At 44.9% G+C, this 17,666-nt stretch overlaps 1 protein-coding gene and 1 non-coding gene across 2 annotated transcripts in view; both read right to left on the bottom strand.

Annotated features, from left to right (window-relative positions):
- COL23A1 (collagen, type XXIII, alpha 1) overlaps window positions 1–17,666 on the bottom strand; it is a 381,517-nt gene that overhangs the window by 358,160 nt on the left and 5,691 nt on the right. Inside the window, exon 2 of the mRNA XM_010846641.1 lies at window positions 16,184–16,250. Within this exon, the coding sequence (XP_010844943.1) occupies window positions 16,184–16,250 (67 nt within the window). The remainder of the gene's footprint in view (window positions 1–16,183; window positions 16,251–17,666) is intronic.
- TRNAK-CUU lies at window positions 14,743–14,815 on the bottom strand. Its single transcript has one exon. It is a non-coding gene; the product is annotated as a tRNA-Lys (tRNA).

Here is a 17,666-nt window from a genome sequence, read left to right as displayed (position 1 = left end):
AGATCACGCCCCCTTCCCACAGGGCACTGTGAGCTCACCGTCATAGCTAATAAATCCGCTGCTCCCAGGCACAGCTGACCCTTCTGCAAGCACCTGGGCCAACACGGTCCGTCTTTACCCCAACCCCTGGGGCAGGCAGTGCCAAGGATGGGGGTGACACCCAGGGGTAAAGTCACCATCCAGTCCTTCTGAGGGTGGTACAGCCCCTTCTCTGCTCTGCCGACGGGTCATCCACTGCCCTCACCGACCCAGGGACACATATGGTCTCATCTCTGCATTTTAAAAGTACATTTTTCACAATGCCCCATGAAGGCAGGAGTGTGCACTTCCGATGGGGGAGCCAGCCCTTCCTCAACACCATCTTTTGTTTTCTGGGCTGCTCCTTAGAGTCCCCATTTCCTTCAGAGCCTCAGCCTCCAGTGCTTTGAAGCCCTTCCTGTGCTCTCCTGCTAGTGGGCCACACAGGCTACTTCTAAAGAAACGACCAGATAACACACACCTCAAGCTTGATCATGTTGTGAAAATCACAACCTTGTGATTTCTAAAGCTATTTCTAAAGCAGGACTAAACAAAAATGAAAAAGAACAGTGGAGCAGAGAAGAAGAGGATCGGGAAGGAAACCTCAGGGCCACCCAAGAGAAAAAGACTTTACCAAGACACCTGCTGACAATCTACAAGGCAACAGAAGGAATCCCAAGTACAAGGACTCCTGGAGGAGCCAGGAGTTGTTCTTCCTCCATCTTCAAGCAGAAGGTTTGCTGGAGGATTCTGACACTAAATGAACCAAGAATCTAAGCAAAAATGTCTTTCTTTTCTGTGGAGGAAGCAACCAAAGGAAAGAGCTGGCTTTACTTACTAAGTACCCCCTGCCCTGTAATAATGGTCTGTGTCTGACTCTCATCCCCTGGGCACCACAGACCACTTTCCATAAGGATAAATGAACAGACATTACGAGATGCCTAGGATATGCCAAACACTTCCACATAAACTTGTCTCAGTATATCCTCAGCACAAACCCCTGAGGTACATAATATTTTCCCATCTTACACACAATGAGATGGAGAGTTTAAAGAATCAGATCACTTACCTGAGTTCACAAAGCCAGTGGGTGGCCACAGATGACATTCATAGCCAAGGCTACCTATATCAAACCCAGACTCCCCTCCCCTACACTGTGCAGCACCCTGGCACCTGTAGGGGAGGTGCTCTTACCTCTCAACCCTGATCTGGAAGCCCCAGGCTGGACACAGGAGTCAGGGCTGCCCAGGAGGGCTCTCTATTGCGAGACCCTGAACCTCAGGCAGAGTGATAAACCAAAAAAACAGTTGATACAGACACATCCAAGACACCTCTTACCCCCAGGGTACTGCCCCTCTGCTCCCGCTGGCTGGATTCCCAGAGCTGCCCTGCATCCTGTGCTTTCCCAGCCTCCTTCCTCAGCATACATTTCATTTCTGTAAGCTCCTGCACTTCTTCCTATACTTTCTTTTTGGATCTAAATCTGTTTGTGTTGATTTCTGTTGCTACTGATCAGAGAACACGATCTCATTCACCACCCATCCAGCCTCCTTCCCCCATCTCTAGTCCCCAGAACAATGCAGACCCTACAAAGCTGGTTATTTACCCTCCGAAGCTGCCTATCCCATGGCTGGTCAGGCCTGGGGGCTCACTCCAGGGCTCAGCCCCCGAGACAAGTTTATAAAGGGACAGAAATGATGATGCAAGCAGCAGAGTGGGACACAGCGAGCCGAACTAAGAGACCAGGGAAAGAGGGACATTTCCATGTGTTTCAGCCACAGCTAATCCTATCTGTACCATTCAGCAAGGGCAGTTCTTTCTGTCCATGCCACCCACTTCAATCAGTCCCACCAGGATGGCAGGTAAGCTGAGGCCAACCGGTGCCAGGTTCATGGCAGAGCATGCCTGCATTACCTCCAGAAGGCTGTGTATGTCCGAGCTTTAGGATGGTACATGGGGGTGGGGTGGGGTTCCAAGCTAGGTGAAGCCGCAAGAGGGAAAGGGGAGAGGCTCAGTGGCCAAAGGACAGAGAAGAAATTCAGGGAGACATACGTGTTCAGAGGCTAGGCCTTCCAACCTCGGGAGGAGGCTGGGAATGACTGAGTCTACACAGTTTCCAAAGCTTGCTCTATTTAGGCAATCTGGGGATTGGAACAGAATGTACAAGAAACGTTAGCTGCAAATGGTTAAGAAGGCTTCTCAGGGAGATTCTCAAACTCTTTCCCTGTAGGGAATAGATTTCTGACACAGAAAGCAAGTACCCAAGGCAAGCTGGCAGGACCGGATCTGACTCAGGGGTAAGGGACACTGGCCAGCACCCAACCAAATTGCAAATAACTTTAATCACCCAATCATTGGCCCCTGGGGCCAACTCAGAACTCAGCAGAGCACCCTGGCTAGAACTAAGTCTAAGATAAGCAAGAAAAAAAGTCACGTGGTGAAAGCATGAGAAAAACTGAAAGAGAGTCAGGATAAAGTCTAAAAATAAGAAGGGGGTGGACATCCCATCAATGGGCTTCCCCACAGGCATTGAGAAGCTGCCCTTATAGGATCGCCTGGTTCCTGGACAGTGAGGAATTCAAGAAGGATATTGTTGGCTGTGGCAGCTTTATTTATAAATTTTTATTGCCCCTTCTCTGTAACAGTTCTCTAACAGACTTGTCACTGTCACTCCACAAATCACCTAAATGTATTTATAATATGAGCTGAATTTTGTGTGTTCCCATAGTAAAAGCTGCGTTTGGCCTTCCTCCCCTGCCCCACCCCCATCTAACACTCAGTGGAAGATCTATTATGATCCTGGGGGTGGCAGGAGTGAGGGGAAGATGGAATATAACACCTGCCTTTTAGAGTTTCACAGGCTGGGGCAGCAGTGGTGACAGGTAGTGAAGCAACCCCAACTATAATATGGAATTGTTGGAGGGGGTCCCCAGAGTACAGTCAGATTACTGAGGAGGGGGCAATTAATTCTGCTTAGAAGATGAAGGTTCTCAGAAGAGGGAAGATCAAAGCTGGTCCATGAGGAATGAATATGGATTCTTCCAGTAAAAAGCTAGGAGGGGAGACATTTTTTAAGCAAAGGAATGACATGCAGGTTCCAAGTGAATGGCATGATTGAGAGACACATTCCATAGGCTTAGGAAAGTGATACAATTTGAGAGATGGGTCTAGAAAGGGAAGCAAGAATCGTATTGACAAATGCCAAGGTACAGAATGCATGCTGCTGCTGCTGCTGCTGCTAAATTGCTTCAGTCGTGTCCGACTCTGTTCGACCCCATAGATGGCAGCCCACCAGGCTCCCCGTCCCTGGGATTCTCCAGGCAAAAGTACTGGAGTGGGGTGCCATTGCCTTCTCCTACGGAATGCATACTTGATCCTAAATACATGGGAAGCAGGATAAGTGAACTGATTGGCTAGAGAGAAGAGGAAGAATGCACAGGGCCTAGATATGTGACCAAACATTATTCTGGGTGTTTCCCCATGAGGATAGTTTTGGATGAGATAAACATTCAAACAAGTGGACTTAGAGTAAAGCAGGTTGCCCTCCATAATATGAGTGGGCCTCATTCGACCAGTTGAAGATCTGAATAGAACAAAAAGAGAGAATTCTCAAAGAAGAGAGAATCCTTAGGATACTAACCAGAACATGGGCTCTCCTGAGCCTCCAGCTTGCTAACCTACCCTAGAGATTTTGGACTTGCCAACCTCTATAATCATATAAACCAGTTACTTAAAATAAGTCTCTCTGCAGACACAGAGAACACACTTGTGAACACGGGCTGCGGGGAGGAAGCAGAGGTGGGACGAATGGAAAGAGGCGCATAGAAATATATACACTACACTATATAAAACAGATAGCCAATGGGAATTTGCTGTATGACTCAGGGAACTCAAACCAGGGCTCTGTAACAACCTAGAGGGGTGGGAAAGTGTGGGAGGTGGGAGGGGTGTGCAAGAGGGAGGGGACATATGTATACCTATGGCTGACTCATGTTGATGTATGGCAGAAACCAACACAATATTGTAGAGCAATTATCCTTCAATTAAAAATAAATTAAAAAAAAAGTCTCTTTACATAGGTAGGTAGGTGGGCAGGCCAGTAAACAGATAGATAGATATACATATCCTATTGGTTCTGTTTCCCAGGAGAACGCTGACTAACACAGTAAGGAACAAAGACATCTTCCGGACTTCAGGCTAAGACAACACTGCAGCCCAGGCCATCTTCACATAAATCCATGTGTGTTCAGAGTCAGCACACTGTGACACATGCCCACTCAAAGTGAGGCCCTGTGCTGCTGCCTCCACCTTTGCTGTGTCATTTAATCCAAGAGCTGACTGTGTATCTCCTCTACGATGGCCACTAGTCACATCAAAATGAACAGATCTGAACAGAGTCCTCATTCTGTTCACCCCTTTTAAAGCAAATGGCACCACTGAGTTGCCCAAAAATTTTGGGTGTCATCCAAAAGCTAGGAGTCACCCAATCACTCCTCCTTACTCAGTCCACCTCTAAGTCCTCTCAGTGTAGTCTCCAAAATCCACACCAACTCCATCTGTGTCTTTCCATCACCTCCACCATGCCCTCATCTGGTCTGGACAATTGCAATAACTTCCCTGGAGTTTCCCCACTTCCTCTGCTCCTACTTTCCTCTCAGGCATGCCTCCAAGACATTCTCCCCTCTGTATCAGCCTGAGCTTTTCAAAACATAAACTGGACAATGTCACCTCTCTATTTCAACCCAGCAATGATTTCCCACTGCTTTTTGGATGAAATATACACTCTCTGAGGCCAAGAGGGTCAAACTCATCTACTGCATACTCATCACGCCCATCCCTGCCTGCTTCAAACACTGACCCCTCCCTACCCTCAGAAGACACCCCAAACTTTGGGCTACCTAAGAACCAAATCACTGTTCTTAGGGCCTTGGGATATCTTCCCAAGATATGCCTAGCTTCTTCTCCTTATGCAGATCTTATCATCAATATTCCCTCCTCAGAGAGGCCTCCCTGACCTCCCTTTCTAAAGTAGAAAATCTCAACACCAGCCCCACCTGCATCCTCTACTAAAGCACGTGGTCCATGCCTCCATAGCTCTCATCACAATTCAGAATTATCTCATTTATCTGTAAGTTTATCTGTTTTATTTGTCTGTCTCCTCCACCCCATCCATGACACTTGGAATGTAAATTTTATGTGGCACAGACCTTGTCTTGTTCACCACTGTGTCCTCAAAATCTAACATGGTAAATACATTTTAATGAATAATAAATAAAATAACAAATAACTACCTTCTAACTTTAGGATTATGGTATCAATACGAAAGAGTGGCTAATTGAAGCACAGAGAGGTTAAATAACATGCCCAAGGTCATTCAGCACTAAATGGCAGATCCAGGACTCAACTCCAAGTCTGTTTTACACCAGAAGATGAACTGTCCATCACTCCCCATGGGTGTCTATAATAACCAGTGTCTACGCACACTTTTCTGCTTTAATAGATCCTTTAGTAATACAATATTTATTAAATACAAACACCTCTGGTGCACCTGTGATATTCCAGGTATCTTGCTGTGTGGACCATGGACATTAAATAAGACAGGGGCTGTTTTCCCAGGAGGCTTCCCTGGTAGCTCAACCAGTAAAGAATCTGCCTGCAATGCAGGAGACCTCAGTTCAAGTCCTGGGTCGGGAAGATCCGCTGGAGAAGGGATAGGCTACCCACTCCAGTATTCTTAGGCTTACCTGGTGGCTCAGCTGGTAAGAATCCACCCGCAATGCAGGAGACCTGAGTTCAATCCCTGGGTCGAGGAGACAACCGCAGCACACGATGAGGTAGGCAGGATGGGTGTGACCCAGTAACACATTTGGACAGGCCTGTGACTAGCCCAGGGCCAGAAACAAACTGTTTTTGCTTTTTGAATGAATACCTTTCAGCTGTTTTGCTTTTTGTTCCTGATTATGCTGGTAACGGATGCTCAAATCTAATCACTCAATGATCGTCACTGTTCACACTGTGATATTATCCTCAGTTTTCTCCCCATTCTTGAAATGCTGTGGGTATCTTTCCCCTATAAAGGGCTATGAATGTTATTCTCCACATTCTTGCTACTGTAAGTGATGCTCTGATAAACATCACTGTCACCCAAGTACAATGGTCAGTGTATATACTGAAATTAGAAGTGCAAATGCTTGGGAAAAGTTTGTGCTTTTAAAAATGCTGTTTATGTGCCAAACTGTCCTCCAGAAAGATTGAAACAAATAAACATTATCAATCTGATCAGTGAAAACTAACATCTCATTTTACTATATATTTCCTCAATTATTCATGAGCAGAATACGTTCTGCAGAAGCATTCACTGAAGGAAAGTGCCAGCATTTGTAATTTTCCTACTAGGAACTCCCTACTCATATCCTTTGTCCATTTTTCCACTAAGATACTTGGCTTTTCCTTATTCTTTTGCAAAAGTGCTTTATAGTTCATGAATATTAGCAATGTGCTTGCTATATGCGCTGAATTTTTTTCAGCTTACATTTATCTTTAAACTTTAAGGTGGAATCTTCTTTCTGTTTAAGAAAATTTAAATTTAAATCTTCTTTCAGAAAATTTAAGCTTTTAAGCTTAAAACATTAAAGAAAACATGTATTCTATAGCAGAATTTTTCAACATTGGAACCACTGACATTCGGGTGGGATAATTCTTTGTGTTGGGGGCTCTCCAGTACATTGTAGAATGTTTAGCAGCCTTCCTGTCCTCTACCCACTAGATGCCAGTAGCACCCTTCAAGTTGAGACAAATAAAAAAATGTCTCTAAACATTGTCAAAATCCTCCAAAGGCTAAGTCATCCCTGGCTGAAAACTGCTGCTTTGTGGTTTCTGACTTCAGTACCGTGCTTATAAAGTCTAGTTCACTTCACAGCTTTTACAAGTGACCCATTGTATTTTTGTCTTGCCCTCCATGGTTTTATTTTTCACAGTTAAGTCTTCAGTCCATGTGGAATATACTTTGGCATAAGAAGAGAACTAAGAAACGAAATATTATGACTGCATCGAACTCACCCCTGGGAAAAGGCAGTCCCGCCATGTGCGTAGCTCTTGATATTCAAGACATTTAATAATCCCAATGTACAAAGTTATATGACACCTCACAGAGTGAAGAGTCACACCTGTCATCCAACAGTTGGCATGGAGTTGGCCAAGATGGCCAAGACACTTGCAGGCTCGTCTTCCCACAGCTTCAGCAAGTCTCTACTGGGTTTAAACAAGACGTGTTCAATAAATGTTGGTCGAATGGGACTATTTTAGGAATATGTTTGCTAGTGGCTATTTTACCACTTATATAATCAACATCACCTGAAATCAACAACACACCACTCGGTTCTGGAGTCTGGAAAATTCTCAACCATCTTCCGTTTTAGTAGGAAAAGAACACCAGAGTGAAAGGTTAACTCTGTATTTCACTGTCCTTGGTTTGAGTTTTGTGTACTTTCTAATATATTTTTTAAAACATTAATTATCCTTAAAAAAAATCCTATTAGATTTCTATAGAATTTAATGAATATAGTGGGCTCCCTCTAGTGGTCATAGAAAATCTTCAAATCCCAATGGTCATTACATGGCTAAACCTCAAGACCGTTATTTATAGGACACAGTATATTTTATAATTAATAGGTTCAGAGTGGCTAGACAATGCCTTAAGAGAAGACTTCTAATTATTTTCTTCCATCCATCAGTGGATCTACAAATTGGTTTCATAAGATCACTGTCTAAAGCTATGGTTATCATCTTCCCTTCTAAATCCCTCTTTGGGGATTTCCTGTTTCTGTTCAGGATATCTCCCTCCCCCGGGCTTGAAGCTTTGGGTATCTTTGTTCCCTCCAGTGCCCATCCATCCTGTTTGTGAGCTCTGTCCACCACATGGCCCAGTGCCTCTCACAGCTGTTCCCTGCCATCAACTCTCATGGCCCTCATTCAAGTTCTCATGACCTCTCCTCCAGGGGAGTCATTCAGCAGATACTTATCATCCCTCTTTCATACTCCAGCATTGTCCTAGGCTCGGGATGCGTTGGGCAGCAAGACAAGACCAGCCTCATCCTGAGCACCCTCTCGGTGGGTGATGAGACCCAGCTCATCCACCATGCTGTTTCTATAGTCCTCCTCTTAAAGCTGGACTCTCCTGACACACCTTCAACCATCTCCCATGGAATGAAACCCACATCCCTCCAAAATCAAGACCCACCCTCACCACCCTCCAACCAAACAGAGTTCCCTGACACTCCCAGAGCTCAGCCTCTGCTCAGGCTGCCAGACCTTGTGGAATGTGTCTCCAATCCTAGATGGCTAAGATGCCAACAAGTTTTCAAAACCCTGCCCAACTGTCATCTATCCCCCAGGTCTCCTTGATCTGAGGTGATCTCTCCCTTCTTTTAATTTCTCTGGGACTTTTTTCCTCTAACAACTGGGTCTGCAAGTCCTGTAACAATCTCAGTCAATATCACCCATAGGACAAACACAAAATTGGGGGTAGAGAGAGATGAATGAACGAACAAATGAATGAATTCTCCAGGGAATTCTGGCGGGATAAAAAAAATCAGACACACAAATTATCTTCTTCAACTTTGTACAGTGTGAATAGTGGGATAAACTGCCATTAAGTTACTTAGTTTTACCATAAACACAAGTCAATGAGGATTTAACAAGTTAAAAAAAAGTATCATTTTTAGAAGTCTATAAATAAGAAATAACTCAAAGGGGATAGCAAGTTTTTGCTTCAAAGTACAGTAAGCAATGGCGATTCACTCCACTACTCTTGCCTGGAAAATCCCACGGACGGGGGAGCCTGGTGGGCTGCGGTCCGTGGGGTCGCTAAGAGTCGGACACAACTGAGCAACTTCACTTTCACTTTTCATTTTCATGCTTTGGAGAAGGAAATGGCAACCCACTCCAGTGTTCTTGGCTGGAGAATCCCAGGGACGGGGGAGCCTGGTGGGCTGCCGTCTATGGGGTCGCACAGAGTCGGACACAACTGAAGCGACTTAGCAGCAGCAGCAGCAACACAGTAAGCAAGTTCCTAAACCAACTAATACAGTAAACAGGCTGAACAGAGTAACTCTGACCATTTATGTTCTGCCGTGTGACATTTGCCATAGAATGTATCAGGTTTTGTATCACTTCCCCATTGAACTTCATGCTCTCCTAAGCAGTTTCATTCCTCTGCTCAAACTTCCAAACATTTTCACAGACCAGCCGATTTCTAACTCTGATTAATCTGCTTATTAATTTCTGGAAAGTCACCCTACACTTGCAAGCGCAGTGCCTGTCATTTGGAAACCACATGCCATACCTCTGGGATATGATGCAAGGACACAAAAAGGCACAAAAAGGAAATGAAAACTATTAACTGTTTTTCAGAAAAGTTCCTAATACTCTCCAGGGCAGGTTGAGCCCAGTTAAAACCAGTGCAAACTGGACAGAGCTCCATGTTTGGCACGATGAGGTCTTCCATACGCCATTAGTGGCTGACAAGAGTTCATAGGCCACAGGTTTTCTTTTCCTTTCCAGTTCCCTACTTCTGGGCTCTGTCACTACCATTTTCTCACCACGTCCCAGAAGAACATGCCAAGAAAGTCTGCCAGACCTTTGTTGTTTCCTCTAGAATATTTCCAGCCAACTGCCAACCCTGAATCGCCTTCTCCCTATCTTTCAGCCCTGACTGACACGGGTGAAAATCAGGAAGGTAAGAGGCTGCGCACGGTGGATCTGGCCTGGCCTGGGGGTAAGGGATCTGGGTTCCTAACCACCAACTCACTTTCAGGAAGCAGTGCCAGGCCCTGTTACAAACTCTCTACAAGCTCATTCAGTCCTGCATGATTCCATGAGGTAGGTACTATTAGAAACCCCACTTCACAGAATGAAAAACTGAAGCAACAGAGTCATGGAGTTGGTAAGGGACAGAGAATTTAAATCAGGCAGTCTGGGTCCAAAATTCAAGTGTTTGATCACAGAGCCGCACTGTCTGTTGGACCAGTTCAACAGAGGGACAAGACTTAGTGCTTGAAGTAGAGGCAAATCTCTTGTCAAGCCCGGGGTCCCTGCTGAGGAGCTCCTGGACACGTCTGGCCAGCTGCCCCCAGGAGCAGGACTAATGTGGTTATATATTACTTGTGTCCACCCAGCTACACCCCTTTTCTCTTTTTCTGAGAACAGCACCCTAATTCTCCTTGAGGTAACCACCCTTTCCCACTCAGCCCACATGATTCTGCTAGTGTCAACCCTCCCCCACACCACCTGCCCTCAGGTCAAAGAATGGTCACATGACCCACACCTGGCCAATCAATGTGTCCCATTCTCCAGGCACAGCAATTAGTTCAGGGAGAGGCATCTGCCCCAAGCCAGCAAATCAGGATCAACTCTAGGACTTCTTTCTTTAATCATGGTAAAACATAGACAAAGTTGAAATAATTATTTTAGCCACTTAAAAGTGCACAATTTCATGGCATTTAATGCATTCACAGTGTTGTATAACCATCACCACTATCCATTTTCCACAACTTTTCCACCTTTCCAAATGTAAACTCCGTACCCAGCAACAAATGCATGCCAAGTCACTTCAGTCATGTCCAACTCTTTGTGACCCCATGAACTATATAGCCCACCAGCTCCTCTGTCCATAGGATTTTCCAGGCAAGAATACTGGAGTGGGTTGCCATGCCCTTCTCCAGGGGGTCATCCTGACCCGGAGATCAAACCCTGAGTTTCCTGCATCTCTTGCTTTAGCTGGCCAGTTCTTTACCACTATTGCCAGCTGGGAAGCCCAGTCAGCAACAATAACTCCCTGTATTAGTCTGCTTGGGCTATCAAAACTAAGTACCACGGTTTGGGTGACTTAAACAACAGAAATCTTTTTTCTCACAATTCTGAAAGTTGTAAGTCAGAGATCAAGGAGTCAGCATGGTTGGTTTCTGCTGAGGCTTCTCTCCTTGGCTTGTAGATGGCCATCTTCTCCCTGACTTCACATCATCTTCCTTCTGTGAGTGTCTGTGCCCCAATCTCTTCTTACAAGGACACCAGTCCTAGTGGATGAGGGCCCACCCTAATGGCCACACTTTATCTTATCTGCTCCTTTAAAGACCTCCATCTCAAATACAGTCATATTTTAAGAGGTACTATTGCAGGGGGGTTGGGGGCAGGTAAGTACTTGAACATATGAATTTGGGGAGGATACAATTCAGCCCATAACACCCCCCATTCCTCAATGCTGCCATCTTTGAGAATGGGGAATGCTCTACCTGCTGGGGTTGCTCAGAAGGTCTGATCTACTGCTGGGGCCATTAGTGGCCACCTTCTCACCCCAAGGAGATGGTGTCTGAAAATGACACAGGGAAGAACTGAGAGATGGAGAGAAACCCCTGAACCCAGATATACCTGACCTCTACTCTATCTCTAACCTCTCCATTCCAGTTGTATGAGCTAATATGTTTCCTCTTTGTTTCTTTGTTTTAACATAATTAAAAGAGCTAGTTAACGCAAGGAGCTTTAACACCAGAATGGTCCATATGTCCAGGAGGTGCAGGCCGTACCTACATGGCAGCTGTTCAAGTGGCAGAGTCTAGAGTCAAATCCAGGCCTCTCAGGCTCTAGGGTGCCAGTCCTGACCCATCCCTTGGGATGCTCACGTGTTCACAGCACAGTGGGGACCAGGTGGTGCCCGAGTCTCCAACAGAGGCGACTCTGGGGTCACCCCCTGCCATTGCCCTTCCTGCAACATTCCAGAATTCCAAAAGCCCAAACAGACTGAGGGCTCCTGTCCTTTCAGCACAGTGACCTAAAGCCCTGCAGCAGTTCCTCCCTTGTGATGACTTTCAGTACAGAGCAAGAGGAAGGCAGGGGACAGGGCAAGACAACAGGCATCCTTTTCACCAACACTTCCTTGAAAGACAGTCTGTAAGAACACAGGATGGGAAACAATTCAAATGTCCTTGGGGTGGGAGGACTGGCCTGGTACCTCATAGGACTGCCCCAAAGCCTGACAGGATTCCTCATTTAACCCAAAATGAGGCAGCATTGCTCTCTGATCCATGGACTGATTCAGATCATCTCAGAGGGAAACTGCAAACTGAGAAGGCAACACAGGGACAACATATTTGTGTAAAACCAAGAGGGGAGCTACTCACTGAAATGGATCTAAATGACCTCAAAAACTGAGCTGTCCAACTCTATAGCAACCAGCCACATGTGGCAACTTAAGATTAAACAAGCTTTTGTAAAATTTAAGTACAGTCAATTTACAATGTTGTGCTAATCTCTATTGTATAGCAAAGTGACTCAGTCACACACACACATACATTCTTTTTTTATATTCTTTCCCATTAGGGCTTATTTATAATGCTATACATTAGGACCTTGTTTATCCATTCTAAAACAAAAATTATAAATTCAGTTCGTCACTTATAGTAGCCACATTTCAGGTGTTTGATAGCCCCACGTGGCTAGCAGTAGCTGCTATATTAGCAGAGAGAAAGAACATTTCCATCATCACAGAAAGTTCTGTTGGAAAGGACTGCTCAAAAGGACCTCAGCAAATGGGTAAAGGGCCCCTGGAAAGGGGAGCAGGAGAAACAGGGCAGAAAAGGGGAGGGGAATTATGTTTTACATGTAATCTTTTGTAGTACTTGTAGTACACATATTATTTTCCTATTCAAAAATAAACATTTTAAAACTTTAAACACATTTTAAAACATTTAAGTACATAGTAACATAAGAAAAGAAGATACTGGAATCCCCAGGGACACGGGTAAGCCACATGAATCTACAGCCTGGAGCTCTCTGCTGAAGGAAGAGAAGTCTCTTCTGGGGCAGGTGTATGAGAAACAGCAGCACCAGGGGGCTCCTAGGTGGCAGCCCCACATACCTGATTCACACCTGGTGGTGCAGGAAGCTCCTATGTCCCTTACATTTTGATCATCTCAGCAACTTCATAATTAGAGTGATTAATAGTCCCATTTATTTTAGTTTCCTGAGGCTGCCACAACCAATGACCACAAATGAGGTGACTTAACATGACAGAAACCTATTCTCTCACGGTTCTGGAGGTCAGAAGTCCAAAATCAAGGTGTTGGCAGGGCTAGCTCCTTCCAAAAGCTCTTAGGGAGAATTGTGTCCATGCCTCTCTCCCGTTTTTGTGGCTGCTGACAATCCTGGGTTTTCCTGGGCTTGCAGAAGCATCACTCTGGCCTCTGCCTCCATCTTCCCATGGGCTTCTCCTTTGGGTGTTTCCGTGTCTCAAATCGCTTAAACCTCTGTGTCTTATATAAGAACACTCGTCATTGGTTTGGGGGCCTACTCTAAATCCTGGATGACCTCATCTCAAGATCCTTAATTATGTCTGCAATGACCCTATTTCCATGTAAGGTCACATTTACAAGGATCAGGGGTTAGGACTGGGACGTATCTTCTGGGGGGACACAATTCAACCTCAGCTATATTGTTTTATAGACAAAGAGTTCAAGGGCCTCTCACTTGCCTGAGGTCACAAGGCTAGTTCAGAGCACAGTTCAGCCACTCATCCCACCACTGACTCCAGTAAGAGAAGAATCTTGACCTTCCAGCCCAAAGCCTACCCTCCTTTCAGCCTCAGAGCTCCCCGAGCACCCACTTCACAATGGGCAATACACACAGAAGAGCCGCCCCCTTCTCTGGCCTGGCTTATCTGCCTGCTGCATCCTAGGATCTGACAAAAGACTACACTGTCCCCTGGGCCGTGGGAAGAAACGGGGCCCGGGGGATCCGTGGGCATCTCAAATGAGATGGGGATCCAAGTTACAGAGGGTGGTCTCCGTGTCTAGACGCCAAATTCTGGAGGGCAGATCAAAGCCAGAGAGAAAGGGAATGAGTTAAGGCTTCTGGTATTGGAGGAAAAGGTCTTTGTGCTTCTTATGGCAGAGGCGAATGTGCTAGCCTATGGGGTTTCACACTGATAAAAGGTTCTAGTCTGAAGGGCTCAGATCAATCCTCCAGCTCAAGATGACAGGAGAGAAAAAGCAGATGTGGACATGGGTGTGCACTGCAGCCTGACACAGGCCTTGACGCCACATCCCCTGGGCTATGCTGGCCTCACCTGCCAGGATGGCCTGGGTACAGCCACAAGCCCCTCAGACAATGAACAACAGCATGGTGATGCCCAGAGAGGAGGGCAGGTCACCATGGTCTGACCAGCTTTCAGCCTCCATGCTCTTACAAGAGACCTTCTTGGTGGGTCAGGAGTCCCTGGGGGAAGACAGGACACAAGACTGCCTCCAGGTCCTGGCCTTTGACCTGTATTTCCTCCACAACGTCAAAAAAGCCTGCAAAGCCCACTCCAGTACTGGAATCATTTACTGATACAAACAGTGGGTGGCTGGCCAAGATTTGGACCTGGTTTGCATATATTTGGGAGCTCCATGTCCCCTCACTGCCTTCCTTCTCCCTCTCCATCTATCATCTGTATCGATGATTTTCAAACTTTCAGTCAGCAACCCACAGCAAGGAACCCATTTCACACTGGCAACTGCAAATATAAATAGCTGAAACAAAAACCTCAGTATTTTTATTCCAGTCTCTGCTAGTTCAAAATTTCAGAACACTGGCTACAACCCACATAACTGATTTTAAGTCTCATAAATGCATTGAGACTCCCAGGTTTGTTTGTTTGTTTTTGGCCACACCGCTCAGCTTGTGGGCTTTTAGTTCCCCAACCAGGGATTGAACCTAGGCCCTCAGCAGTAAGAGTGCTGAGTCCTAACCACTGGATCACCAGGGAATTCCCAGTGACTCCTAGTTTTTAAAAATCTCATCTACATAATTCACATGATTTTACATCCATACAATACTCAGAAAGAACAGGGAAGGAACAAAGGGATTATTTTATACATTTTGCAGATCAGCCAGAAATTCATTGATGGAACTGAAATTTTTTCCCCCATTGAATTGCAACTTCTGACTTTCCGATCTGCTCATGATGTCATTACTTATCATGTCCTTTTCCGTCCTATTAAAATCTCAGAAAGAAAGTGAAAGTGAAGTCGCTCAGTGGTGTCCAACTCTTTGAGACCCCATGGACTGTAGCTTGACAGACTCCTCTGTCCACGGGATTTTCCAGGCAAGAATACTGGAGTGGATTGCCATTTCCTTCTCAGAGTTCCTATCAAAGGCTAGCTCAAGCTCAACTCCCACTGGGTCCCCAGAGGCTGAATTTCCACAGCACAGGTCCACCTTTGTACAAATCTCAGGGCATCTCCCAACCTGGAGATAATAACCATAGGTAAGCTTAGTTTCTGGACCAGGTGAAATGCTTCAAATTGCCAGGTGAAATGCCAGGCAATTTGTCTAATGGAAGGCACGATAGCAAGGAATAGGGCACCTGGGTTCAGCTCCTGTGTTCTCTCACCTTGTCTGGCATAGTGAGATGTCTGGGAAATGTTATGATTTTTCACTCACTCACTGGTATTATACACTGTTCTATAAGAGGATAAGTTTAAGCCCTGAACACAGTGGGGCTGAGACTACACCCTAAATTCTCAATCATAATATGTGCAGAACTCTAATAAGGACAACCAGAAGACCTAATATGGATCAGGATTTGAGTCACACGGACTAGGAACCAACAAATCCTCATTTCTAGTCACAGCCATCCTGGTCTGTACCACCAAAATCCAAGAAACATGATTATTTGAACAAATCAGACCATGTTTACAGCTCCTTTCTTCTTCCTCTACCATTATTCCCTCTATCTTCCCCCTTATGTTTGAAACAGAGCTAAGAACACAATGTTAACACTGTGTGGATGGTTCATGCTTGTTTCTCCATCTTTTTTTTCTCCATCTTTAAAAAGGGATGGCTGCTACTTTCCTAGCATTTGAGCCTTTATTATTAGTCATCTCAAAGAGTTTTTAGCTCCTTCACCAATACCACTGCCCTTATCTAACCAAGTCAGTTAATTTTGCCTGAATATGTATGACACACCTACCGCCGAAGATGTAGGAAGAAAGGATGATCCACAAGGTACCATAGATAGCCTGAAACCTGAGATGATTCTCTTGACCATGGCTTTGGCAGTTTTGAGCAGACAGAAGAGAGAAGGCCAGGTCTCTAGAAGTCAGGAGCCATCAAGGATTGAACATCCACTTACCTGGGGGGCAGACACAGTCTGTCGGTGCTTCTCGAACTGTCCGGATCTTGACTGGTCCCTCCAACTTCTGAATCAGGAAGAAACGGGGGGAAAATAAGGATGAGTGTCGGATGACATGGGGTAGAAGTGGAAAAATCAGCAAAAGCCAATATGTGAAAGATCTACAGTGTTGGTGCTGGTGCTCTCAAGAACAGTTTTTAAAGCATCATTAAATTCTATAGGCAGGTTTAGACTGGGAGAAGAAACAGAAATAAACACTAAGCAATTACTTGGGAGTCCTTGAATAGAAAGTGGCAGGTTTCTGCTTTGTAACTTTTTCAAATATAAATCCGGGAATGACAAAGGGACCTGCAGTCCCTGGTATGAAGACAGGAGGGCAGAGCAGAGGGAGGCCAGGTAGGGCCAATCAAAACTTACAAGAGTTTTGTAAGTAAGAGTTTTATAGTTTCTGGTCTTACATCAAGTCTTAATCTAAATTAATCAGTCTTAATCCATTTTTAGTGTATCTTTGTGTATGGTGTTAGGAAATGTTCTAATTTCATTCTTTTACACAAAGCTGTCTAGTTCTCCCAGCACCACTCCTGAAGAGGCTATCTTTTCTGCAGTGTATATTCTTGTCTCCTTTGTCAAAGATAAGGTACCCACAGGTGTACAGATTTATCTCTGGACTTTCTGTCTTGTTCCATTGGCCTATATTTTTGCTTTTGTGTTAATACCATACTATCTTGATGACTGTAGCTTTGTAGTATAGTCTGAAGTCAGGAAGGTTGATTCCTCCAGCCCCATTCTTCTTTCTCAAGATTGCTTTGGCAATTCAGAGTCTTTTGTGTTTCCATACTAACTGTGAAGTTTGTTATTATAGTTCTGTGAAAAATGCCATTGGTAATTTGATAGGGATTGCACTGAATCTGTAGATTGCATTTAGTAGTAGAGTCATTTTCAATATTGATTCTTGATGGAAATGTAAATTGATATAGCCACTATGGAAGACCATATGAAGACTCCTTTAAAAAGTAGGAACAAAACTACCATATGACCCAGCAATCCCACTACTAGGCATATATCCTGAGGAAACTAAAATTGAAAAAGACACATGTACCCCAATGTTCATTGCAGCACTGTTTACAATAGCTAGGATATGGAAGCAACCTAGATGTCCATCAACAGATGAATGGATAAAGAAGCTATGATACATATATACAATGGAATATTACCTAGCCATTAAAGGGAACACATCTGAGTCAGTTCTAATGAGATGGATGAACCTATAGCCTATTATACAGGGTGAAGTAAGTCAGAAAGAGAAAAACAAATATCGTATATTAATGCATATATATGAAATCTAGAAAGATAGTACTGATGAACCTATTTTCAGGGTAGCAGTGGAAATGCAAACATAGAGAACAAACTTATGCATGTGGGAAGTGGGGAGGAAGGAGAGGGTGGGATGAACGGAGAGAATATGGAAACATATACACTACCC

This window comes from Bison bison, unplaced genomic scaffold (genome assembly GCF_000754665.1).
Source record: "Bison bison bison isolate TAMUID 2011002044 unplaced genomic scaffold, Bison_UMD1.0 scf7180017864238, whole genome shotgun sequence".
NCBI classification, from domain to species: domain Eukaryota; kingdom Metazoa; phylum Chordata; class Mammalia; order Artiodactyla; family Bovidae; genus Bison; species Bison bison.
The sequence above is the reverse complement of the archived record's forward strand: the minus strand, read 5'-3'. Positions and strand labels throughout refer to the sequence as shown.